This window comes from Notolepis coatsorum (genome assembly GCF_963971535.1).
Source record: "Notolepis coatsorum genome assembly, chromosome: 12".
Classification (NCBI taxonomy): domain Eukaryota; kingdom Metazoa; phylum Chordata; class Actinopteri; order Aulopiformes; family Paralepididae; genus Notolepis; species Notolepis coatsorum.
The window spans coordinates 44,981,812-44,994,077 of NC_140176.1; the positions used below are offsets into that span (position 1 = coordinate 44,981,812).

At 42.8% G+C, this 12,266-nt stretch overlaps 1 protein-coding gene across 4 annotated transcripts in view; it reads right to left on the bottom strand.

Annotated features, from left to right (window-relative positions):
• u2surp (U2 snRNP-associated SURP domain containing) overlaps positions 1-12,266 on the bottom strand; it is a gene marked incomplete at its 5' end in the record, with an annotated part of 41,246 nt that overhangs the window by 3,349 nt on the left and 25,631 nt on the right. For all 4 annotated transcript variants that reach the window (XM_084326137.1, XM_084326136.1, XM_084326139.1 and 1 more), the window contains 6 exons: positions 81-191; positions 651-792; positions 911-962; positions 1,472-1,555; positions 1,789-1,978; positions 4,377-4,514. In XM_084326137.1, coding sequence (XP_084182263.1) covers positions 81-191; positions 651-792; positions 911-962; positions 1,472-1,555; positions 1,789-1,978; positions 4,377-4,514 — 717 coding nt within the window. The remainder of the gene's footprint in view (positions 1-80; positions 192-650; positions 793-910; positions 963-1,471; positions 1,556-1,788; positions 1,979-4,376; positions 4,515-12,266) is intronic.

Sequence of the window (12,266 nt, forward strand, 5' to 3'; positions counted from 1 at the left end):
GGAGGACAACAACACGTTACAGTGAGATGAATGCGTGTGGGTGTGGTCTGCGGTGCGAGCCGGACGGCGTGGCTCTGTACCTTCTGCAGCAGCTTGTCTCTGTAGTGCTCCACCTGCTCCTGGAAGCTCTGGCCGGCCTTCTTCGGCCGCTTGCCGGACTCCAGCTCGTCCTGGAACTTCATCACCTTAACCTGGGGAGGAAATAAAAGACACTATGAATGAAAACGGTACAAACTGGTCAAATGCAGGAAGGGATTCTATTGTCTTTCTATTTGAAAGGCTTTTAGAAGCCCATCTTATTGTTCACTAACGGAGCTCCCTCATGCGTTACTATTTGCACTTTTTCTTTGCTAGATTAGCACCAGACCCCTGTTAAAATTAGCTAGTGCAAGTCAATGCGGTTTAAAACCATTTCTAACCACACTGCATCCAAGCCGTGTCATTTACTTCTATAAGTTGTAATAAGAAAAAAAGGACTTCTATGCAGTTCTGAGAAATTGCTTCATACTGGCATATATTGGCGGTGCCGTTTTCTCAGAAATCCAGTTTGTTTTTTGATATTCACAGAGGGCGACACAGGTAATCATCATTCGGCTTCAGATTGCATGCAGGACGCGGTGCAAAGCGTGCGTCATATGGAGGCGACGCACCTCTATCTCCCTCAGCTTGGTGCGTTTCTCCTCGTTCATCTCGGAGCTCTTGCCCTTGGTGTCCGGCTCGTCTCTGATGGGGTTGCAGTAAATCGGGGGCTCGTCTGGGCTCCTGTCCTCGTCCTCAGTCTCGTCCTCGTCCCTTTGACACAACACACAAACTTCATTACAATAGTCGGAGGCGTCAACGGAAATCACAGTAAATAACACAAATTTGACTTTTATTTTGAGACACAAACGAAACTATCTGAGAAACTCACTTTTTCTCTTCCTCCGGCTGCTCGAATACTTCCCATTTTGAGGTGGTGACGGCTGAGGAAGGAATAGTTTTCAATGAGTGCCACAAACAAAAAAAAGAAAAGGCATGCACGACCCATCTTCCCAACATCAAACTGACCAATTTACCCTAAAGGGATAATTCAAACATTAAGTGCTATGGAATACTCGCTGGTAGTGTAGTTGATTCTGGAGTTCTGGCCGCCGCCCAGTTCTGAGCAAACCGGGAAGTGTTAGGCTACGTTCAGACTGCAAGGAAAAGTGGCCTAAATCTGATCTTTTCTATTCCGATTTGGGCCACTTTCATATGTGGTCCTAAATCAGATACAGGTCTGATTTGTTTTAATTACTCTGAGCAGGTCCTAAATTATTATTATTATTATTTAAAATGCCCAATATAATGAAGTTGAATAATTGACCCGTCTCAAACCCTGTCGCCTCCTTTCTCCATACTCCAATCACAACTGTTGGTCCGAGGGAAGCAGAGAGAGAAGAGGACAGGGCTCGAGATGGGTTCTTTCCTATGCCGGCCAATAATGTCTCACCTTGGGACTCCAACTCTGCCTCGTCCACAGCCTCCCATTTGGAAGGTGCTACTTTGAAGGTCGACGCCCCTTTGCTGTGATCCACTGGACGACAGGGAGAGATGAAACGGTTAATTCAGCCAACTAAAATAGCCCTTCAAATAACTAAAACCCTGACAGAATAGTACTAGAGTAAAATTAGGACATTTACCAAAGTACATTTGAGTACTCAAGTAAGTAAGGCACTACAGCAGAAGCTATACTTAAGTAACAGTACTTCCTCCCCACTGTCGGGACGTTCTCAGCCCAGGCACCCCACCCTAATCTGCACCACTCACAAGGCACTCCATCGATGTCCTCCTCCATGGGCTTAATGGGAATGCCATCCAAGTCGTCCAGCGGGGCTCCGTCGATGGGGGCCCCGTCAATGATCGCCGCATCTATAGGCACACCGTCCATGTCCTCCAGCGGAGCCCCGTCTACATACTCCCCGATGGGGGCGCCGTCGATGTCCTCCGTTGGTTCAGCCTGAACGAATGACAACACGGGTTTAAAGACCACTGGAGTGAAGACACAGGAACAGGTTAACGTTTACGTTTCTGTTATACCAACATAACTATTGCAGGGTATAAGTTGTACCAGGGGAGATTAATTTCTAGCTGTCTTCAGGGATGCGTTGGATGGGAGTGCTCACAGCACAGCCTTGCAGAATGTTAGACAAAATTATGGATGTTGTGCTGGCTACTTTAAGTAATTTTAGATATACAGTCAGGTCCATAAATATTCAACACAATTTCCATCATTTTGGCAATGTACACCACCACAGTTTTGAAATTAAACAATGTTTGGTCGCTTAAAAAAAAGGGGGGGGGGGGGCACATGTAGAAACTGTTAATTCCTACACTCGTCACCTGATTGGGATGTAAATAACCTCAAATTAAAGCTGAAAGTCTGCACTTAAAGCACATGTTTAATTTCAAGTCCATTGCAGTGGTGTACAGAGCCAAAATTGTGAAAACTATGTCAATGTCCAAAACCTTTGTTCGTTACGTTGGCACTCAAATCTTATGGGTTCGAACCTCAGATTTGTCTTCTTTTCTCAAAATTTTTCATATTTCGTTTTTAATTTATTTATTTTACACAAAATATATATCAGAATGTGATATATATCAGAATTAGAGATGTTCCGATACCATTTTTTCCTTCCCGATCCGATTCCGATACCTAAGCTTTGGGTATCGGCCGATACCGATACTGATCCGATACCAGTGCATATATATAAAAAAAAAAAAAAAAAAAAAAAAAAAAAAAAAAAAAACGTATACTTCCCCCCCCCCCCCCAGATACCGTTTTATATACCGTATACCGTTTTTTAGTAATAACTAGAAAGTAATGGTATTTATTCAACAACAGGTGATTGTATATATTAGTATCATTAATCAATGAGTATGGGGATGCGGCACTGCAGATATACCCTACTCCAATGATCCGCACGGACGTTAGACGTTGTTGCACTTGCTATCCAGTCTGTTAGCTAGTAGCAGAGGCTCTGACTACTAGTAACGTTCATGTTGTGATTTTCGATGCAAAATAAATATTCAACATTCTCTTTTGAGACTCCGCCTCAGACTCTTATCCTTTGGCACTTGGAACTTGCAGGTCTGCAGCCATTATTGCTGGATTATGAATAGCACCAACTTTAGCCACGGTACCGTCATCAAGCTAAGCTAGCTGACCTAGCTCGCCTTCCCCGCATTGACATTTGATGTTAGTCAGCTAACGCTAGTCAGTAGCTACTTGACTTAAATACGATTCACCGTGGGTGCATTATTGTTGATAGACGGACAGTGTCAGGTCCTGGAGAAAGGATAGGCGATCATCTGATTTGATGTAACGTTAAAGCGGATGTTGTTCCAATTAGCTAGCTTTTCAGCTAATGCTATCATAACACCAGCAAGCAAAACGCATCCCGTCCGAGCTCCCCGTCACACGCTCTGTCGGGGACAATGGAATTTAAGAAAGTGTATCTGCTGTTAAAATGACAAACAGCATCACACTTTAAAACACGTTCATTTTATAATCCTCACTCTCCGCAGGAGATAAATGACGTCATGGGATCGGAGGCTAGAATTTACGTGTACTCACCGATACCAGCATTTTAGGCAGTATCGGCGGCATTTCCGATACTGGTATCGGTATCGGAACAACTCTAATCAGAATATCACAGTACTATGTTGCGTTTACAATTATTTGAAAGTCATGCACGAACAGACACACACAACACAGTCTAGTCAAGATGAGGAGGGGTCACAGTCATACATTATCAGGAAATTAATCAATCATGCAAAAAAAATAAAGAGACTCACTCACACTCACTCGTCTTATTTCATAATACAAAGTTTCCGAATGGACGTTTGGATTAAACCAAGTGTATGCAGTGATGCTGAACTTTGCCAGCGGAACACAAGTTACTTAACGTTACACAGATATGTTATGCACGTTAGTCACGCTATGCACGTTTAGCTTGCCAACGTTAAGATAGCAGGAGCCGTCGGCCAACAAAGATGTTGTTTCAACACAAAATGGATTACCATCCAAAAGTTATTAAAGCCTCCTGTGACCAGTAAGTAGGTACTTGTACTACTACTTTTAATAACCATTTTAGACTGCAGCAATATGCGTATATATGTTCTACTTTATATGCGTAAATGTGCGCTATGCGCCTAAAGTCAGGACTCGACAGTACTGAACCAGAAAAATTATTAATACATTTTTGCATGATTAAAAACGATGGTTCGAAATGCCCCGCAGATACCCTCAAGATGCATCATGTCCAATGACCCAAAACAAACAAGTCTATACTGTTCAGTATAGAAGCAGTGGATCAGAACTCGTATCGGCCTCATAGTAACTGAGCGTTACTGACCTCCACTATGACGACTGGGACCTCCTTCTCTATGGCGATGTTGACCAGGCCCAGGAAGATGTTCTGCAGCTTGATGAGGAAGGGGTCTGGGTACACGGCCCAGTCCTCCCAGGCACGGAAACACGCCATCACCCGTTGCTGAGAAGAAGAACAGCAACACAGGTCATGTGACTGTCGATGCATTATGTACAATATTCAGTGGCTTTGTTGTCGTTTTATTTATTTTTTCAGACCTAGGATTCCACGATAAAAGAAATCTCTTAACTCATTCCCCACCAACGATGAGTTTACTCGTTATTGGGCGCCAATCGTTGAACAACAACAACGAGTATACTAGTTATTTGATCGTTATTTCTTTTATTCAATATTTCTATTCATTACAGGCACACAGACTCTGGGTTAACATGGGGAATCATCCTGAGAATTCCAAAGTGCAATACCAGCCGCACCCAGCTAGACGGCGGAATCGAGCACCCTTTGTAACCTTGTATCTTGGCCTGTGGAACGGCCAAATGTCTCTGGTTTCATTTTTCCTTGTCGGGCGAGGCGAACGGCTCTCCCGGTTCCATTGAAGCGCGTCAAATATCCCCGATCAATATGTTGTGGTGGATTATGCCGTGGACCAAATGGACATTGGATGTACCAGATGGCGATCAAACTATTGGAATATTATTTTTGGAATACTCCCGATCACAGGTACTGTAATAATTGTAGCTTGATCCTGCAATGCTTTTATACCGATCGGGTATGATAAGCGTTTTTAGTGTTCAATACGAATGCAGTTACTGACAATCAAATAATCAGAAACCCCCCCCCCCCCCCCTTTCATGATGGAACATAATACCTATGATAAAGATTTGATCTCAGAATAATAGCGTGTACAGGCAAGAAACGGCAACGTCTATAGTGGAATTGACGTATACGGCTATAACTCAGCATTTCGAGAATTACCCTAGACCTAGGGCCCTTTCTCACTCACCCTATTCGTTTCTATTTCGTTCCGTTCTGGCCCGTTCCGAGATCTGATCCGAACTCCCCCCCCCCCCCCCCCCCTCTCCCCCCTCTAGTTTGCGTACACACTGCAGTCTTGTTTCGTTCCGGGTTCTGTTTACGGTTTGCCTTTTGAGCGTTTACGCTTGCCGTATGTGATGATGTCACGTTCGAAAATGTAAACACAGGAAGTGTTAACATGGCGCTGGAGACTGAATGCTGATATAAAATGAATAAATAAGCAATAAATATGAAGTTATATTTGAACCTCTGTTGTCAAGCCTTGTCAATATAACCCACCCCATTTTATCACGAATGGATGGTGTTGTATTGTTCGCTTTTGAGCGTTTTTCCAGGGCTAACGCTAAGCTAACGGTTAACGCTAGTTAGCTTAGCCTAGTCTAGTATAGCCTGTAGCACTTTCTTTTCAGCAAAGAATGTGCAATAAACAAAACGGATACATTCACTGTGTGTTCTGCCTGTCATTTGTTGATGAAACAAAACTAACATCAACACAAGTGACCACCAAGAGCGGATAGTTTAGTCTCAAAAAAGATCGGTGACTTTTGTTAGCTACATTGTTAGCTGCATGCTAACGTGAATGGAAGATGCCGTTATAACAGTATAGCATTGTGGCTAGAAGCTAACGTTAGCTCACGCTAGTTAGCCAGCACCAAACTGATGATATCGGGAGCTATCAGTAGCTAGATAACATTAGAGACAACACTGTGTATTAAACAACGGTGAATAGATGACTGGGCCATTTGTTTAATGCTTGTTAAGATAGGTAATGCTAGCAGAATGAATGGATGTAAACTTTATTTAACATATTGCATATGGGTACAATACAATACGGCTCAATACAAACAATTGTTAAGGGAATGCAGACTGTTGTAGCTTGGACTGGGGTCCTTATAACAATAACTTCATGTTTTCATCCACTTGTTTTTGGTTGAGGTCTGAACTCTCAAATTGCCCATAAATATCGTTTTTGTGGGTATTCTCCAGTTGTTGCTGTGTGTGGTGTTATCTGCCCAAAATTCAAGCAAGCATGACAGTAACGACGTTGTTTGTCACGCCCCCCCGCACGGCGCGATTCCGAGATCACCTAATCCAACTGATCCCGTTCAGCGGGGGGTGAAACGAATCAGCGCCGTTTCGCATCGCAAAAGGGGTGAGTGAGAACACTCCGCCCCCCCCGTTCTCGGGAGCAGTGATTCGATCTCCAAACGTGAGTGAGAAAGGGCCCCTAGACTAGCTCTAAAACCATACTTATATTCACCACGGTATAACACGCGAACGTATGGATGGAAAAATGCATTATTTTTCACATATTGAACGATAGATAAGTGATGTCAAATGGGCCATAGTATTGTATCCATAGCTATAATATAGAATATGTGACTCGACGTGACCAAACCCGATTTGATCCGGTGAGAAACAAGTGCCAGAAAAGGAACAATTGTCTTGCTCTTCAGAAAATCGAAAAAAATCGAAATCTGTTTTTTTTTTTACATCTTTGAAATGTCAATAATGTGTTCCCTTATTTGCCCTTATTTGCAAACTTAAATACAACTTGTAAATGAGGTAATTATTGTTATATAGTTCGACAGTATTGTCTCAATACTGGAAAAACTACAGGCGAGGGCATTTACGGTGTGGGTCTGTCAGCTTAACAGGTACTTAAGAGGTGTTGAAACACACACAGCCAAACGCTCTCCTTTCTTAGCAGGGAGAAGAACAATGTTTATACACTTTATCTTAGGCCATGGTTAGACTAGTGTATTCCTGGCGTTTTTTATACGTTTTTGACGACGTTTGATGTCCCTATTACACAGAAATGCGTTTTTTGTGTTTGCGTTTGGAGATACGCAAAAAAAACGAATCGACAACAGCGTGTAGTCGGCACGCTAGCCGTTGTTGCGAAAACGCCCATGCGCAGTAGATACCATCTGCGTGCCCTTGGCTTCGGGTGACAACAGTGTGTGTGTTTGGGACATAGCTCCGTGTCCCAAATAGCTTCAGCTACCATGTGTTGTCAAGTTATTGTTATAAGGACCCCAGTCCAAGCTACAACAGTCTGCATTCCCTTAACAATTGTTTGTATTGAGCCGTATTGTATTGTACCCATATGCAATATGTTAAATAAAGTTTACATCCATTCATTCTGCTAGCATTACCGATTGCATGAGCAGCTGGCTAACGTGAGCTATCAGGATTCAGACCCTGTTAGCTCAGAGCTCCTCTTTCAACTTAACAAGCATTAAACAAAATGGCCCAGTCATCTATTCACCTTTGTTTAATACACACAGCGTTGTCTCTAATGTTATCCAACTACTGATAGCTCGCGATATCATCAGTTTTGGTGCTGGCTAAGTAGCGTGAGCTAACGTTAGCTTCTAGCCACAATGCTATATTGTTATAATGGCATACTCCATTGACGTTACCATGCAGCTAACAATGCTACCGATCGTTTTTTAGACTAAACTATCCGCTCTTGGTGGTCACTTGTGTTGATGTTAGTTTTGTTTCATCAACAAATGACAGGCAGAACACAGTGAATGTATCCGTTTTGTTTATTGCACTTTTATTAGGCTTTGCTGAAAAAGAATAGCTGCATTGAGTAAATAGGCAAGATGGTGGCGCGGCATAGGCGCCTGCCTTATTGACACTAGGCTTGTTCAAGATGGGATAGGCGGACGCAGATCTGCGCAGGTTTTACTACTGCCTCGCCAAGCGCGTTGCATGACGGTTAGAATGTTGTCCGATTTGCTCTGAAAATCTGACGAGGCGAGGCGCGGAACTCCCGCGGGAGCGAGCCGCGCACAGCCTTCAGAGCGAGGCTCCACAGTACCTCTCAGCCGGCTGCTCCCGGCTGGGAAGCGACTTGCTACGGTCGCGCAAAGCGCCTATTGGCTCAGAAAAGTTGTCAGTCACCAGCCATGTGACAGCCAGGGAGTTATGAGACGTTTGATTGATTGAAAACTTTATTATGTTATGCGTTATCATCATATCATCATGATAAACTTCAAGCTGTCAGACACACACACACACACACACACACACGTCGTCTGTTTTGCCTCAATACTGTATATATAATTCTGTTTTGCCTCAATATACACAGTATACATATATATATATTGATGCAAAACAGAATTATTCAGCAGTGTGTTGTGTGTGCGTGCGGCCAGGAGCGCGCAACAAGATGGTATACATTATGGTATATGAATAGTATATTCCACTATAGCAGTATATGGTGTGTGCTGTACATTTGAATCTGATCTAATTTTGCAAACGGCCATCGCATTATAATGAGCTGGACAGGTGTGTAATGTGTGTGTGGTGACGTGAAAGCGTATCTGCCATGCTGAGACTAGGCGAGAGGCTCTCGTGAAATCGGCAGTGTCCGCCCTTTTAACTCCTCCCCCGGCTTCACTCGGCTACTCTCGTCTACTAGTCGAGGCAAACCGAAATCCATCTTGAACAAGCCTATTTTCTTTGCTGGAGCTTCCAGGAAGTGTATTGGCACATTCGTTCTGATTGGTTGAAATTGCCTTCATGTTTGCCACCTACTGCCACCTACTGCTTTGGCAGTGTACTACATCAGTGTGCTCGGGTGACAAAAACGAAAAAAAAAACGAAAGTGTGACTCGAGGCGCACGACGTCGCGGCGATACGCATATGAAAACAATACGAAGATGATACGAAAGGTGTAACCGCCGCCTGGATGTTATAAGTTATAGCAACGCAACAGACGCAGTGTCCATATAAAAAAGATTTAAAAAAAACGCGAGTCCGCGCAGGTGTATTGTCATTAAATTAAACATTAAAACACATTTAGAATGTCACGAATTTGATGAGCGAACGAATTTCGTTCAAGTGAATTTATTGCAACCTAATGGTATAAGAAGTAAATTCATTCAATAGGGAAACTCAAAGAAAATAACAAACAACTTATCATTATAGGACGCGTTGGTTGTTGTTGTAGACGAACGCCCGCTGGCAATTCATTTGAAGACAAGACAAACGTCTTTCTGGGTCTGCATCCCCTTAACAATTGTGTGTATTAAGCTGTACTGTATTATTGCAACTTGGCTTGAATCCGCAGCAGTAAGCCAGATAAACAAAATTGTATTAACGCGCCTCGTTAAATCCTCCGCTGTCTCCTCTCTCTCAGTGCTCCACTGTCCGGCTGGCTGCTCTGCCTGTCTGTCTGGCTACTCTGATCCAATCACATTCAGCGTTTCTCCCCCCCCACCCACAGTCTGCGAATCAGAGCAGAGTAGGGCGGGTTTTCACGGAATGGAAACAGTCTCTTTGCTTGTGAAGAGTGGCAGAAATGCCGCTACGAAACAAAAGTTATTTTGATGCAGCCTTTCCTTGCTGGTGTTTGTGAGGTTTAGTGAGTTAACAGAAGGTTAACCTTTCACTACAACACTACAGAAGGTTAACCCTTTCACTGCCACACTACAGAAGGTTAACCCTTTCACTGCCACACTACAGAAGGTTAACCTTTCACTACCACACTACAGAAGGTTAACCCTTTCACTGCCACACTACAGAAGGTTAACTTGATTGATTGAAAACTTTATTAACAGATTGCAGAATGGGTACAATACAGTACAGCTCAATACACACAATTGTTAAGGGGATGCAGACCAGAGAAAGACTTTCGTCTTGTTTACATCAGGGTCCCCCATTTTCAATTCATCATAGAAAATAATGTTATGAATGCCCGAAAACATTTGTGATGTCACAGTATGATGTCATAATCAAACATTCTAGAACATTTGTGTATCTATTCAACAATTCTCTCACAGCTACAGAAGGTTAACCCTTTCACTGCCACACTACAGAAGGTTAACCTTTAAATCTAAACATCTAAATGCTTATTGATGTAGCCTTTCCTTCAGCCAATACATTGACCCCCAACATTACATGGCTTATGTGAGGCTTCCAACAAACCTTTCACTACCACACTACAGACGGTTAACCCTTTCACTACTACACAAGGTTAACCTTTCACTACCACACTACAGAAGGTTAACCTTTCACTACCACACTACAGAAGGTTAACTTTCACTACAACACTACAGAAGGTTAACCTTTCACTACCACACTACAGAAGGTTAACCCTTTCACTACCACACTACAGAAGGTTAACCCTTTCACTACCACACTACAGACGGTTAACCTTTCACTACCACACTACAGACGGTTAACCCTTTCACTACCACACTACAGAAGGTTAACCCTTTCACTACCACACTACAGAAGGTTAACCTTTCACTACCACACTACAGAAGGTTAACTCTTTCACTACCACACTACAGAAGGTTAACCTTTCACTACCACACTACAGAAGGTTAACTCTTTCACTACAACACTACAGAAGGTTAACCTTTCACTACCACACTACAGAAGGTTAACCCTTTCACTACAACACTACAGAAGGTTAACCTTTCACTACCACACTACAGAAGGTTAACCTTTCACTACCACACTACATACAGTTAACCCTTTCACTACCACACTACAGAAGGTTAACCCTTTCACTACCACACTACAGAAGGTTAACCTTTCACTACCACACTACAGAAGGTTAACTCTTTCACTACAACACTACAGAAGGTTAACCTTTCACTACCACACTACAGAAGGTTAACTCTTTCACTACAACACTACAGGTTAACCTTTCACTACCACACTACAGAAGGTTAACCCTTTCACTACCACACTACAGAAGGTTAACCCTTTCACTACAACACTACAGAAGGTTAACCTTTCACTACCACACTACAGAAGGTTAACCTTTCACTACCACACTACAGAAGGTTAACTCTTTCACTACAACACTACAGAAGGTTAACCTTTCACTACCACACTACAGAAGGTTAACCCTTTCACTACCACTACAGAAGGTTAACCTTTCACTACCACACTACAGACGGTTAACCCTTTCACTACCACACTACAGAAGGTTAACCTTTCACTACCACACTACAGAAGGTTAACTCTTTCACTACAACACTACAGAAGGTTAACCTTTCACTACCACACTACAGAAGGTTAACCCTTTCACTACCACACTACAGAAGGTTAACATTTCACTACCACACTACAGAAGGTTAACCTTTCCTTATAAGACATTTACATTTAGTCATTTAGCTTTTAGACTTACAAGGCAAATACTTCAACTGCCACAACAACTTGCCACAAGACAGAGTCATTGCCATAACAAAAGAGCCTGATGCAAGGTGTTAATGTCCCCAGAGAGGGGGGCCATGGAATACAATGCATTCTGGGTAGGGTTGTAGTTGATTAATTCACAGGTGTGAACCTCTCCACAAGTTCGAAGACCATTCATCTCTGAATGCGTTTACTGATATCTCCATGATTCATAGGATGTAGCTTGAAGAATATCCCACCAAAATGTTCAAGTGATGGCTTATTTTTAAAGGTATGAATCTGTACTTTCACAATATGTATATATTAAAAAAAAAAAAAAAAAAAAATTGGACCTTACCTCAACAAGTCACGCGCCCCCATGCCCAGTCACATATAGTTATAGGCTAGCTCTACAAACAAGGTGATGCACTCCTATCTTTTAAAGTGTGGCAGTGCTAGAGCGGGGCCCCGTCTAATTCCCGGTGGTCAATGAGTTAATTCCACTTTTTGAAAACGGCTATCAGGGCTCGAAACTTTTTTACTTGGTAGCACTGGTGCTCCCAACTTCAAAAAGTTGGGAGCACAAGCAAAAACGTAAAAGCACCCACCAAAATGTAAGGAGCACCAACAATATATATGTAATAACAGTGCTGTAATTAGGTATGATAACCTTGGGCAAAAATACCCCGGTTCACGGTATTCGGTAAAAAACAGTATTACACACAGAGGGAA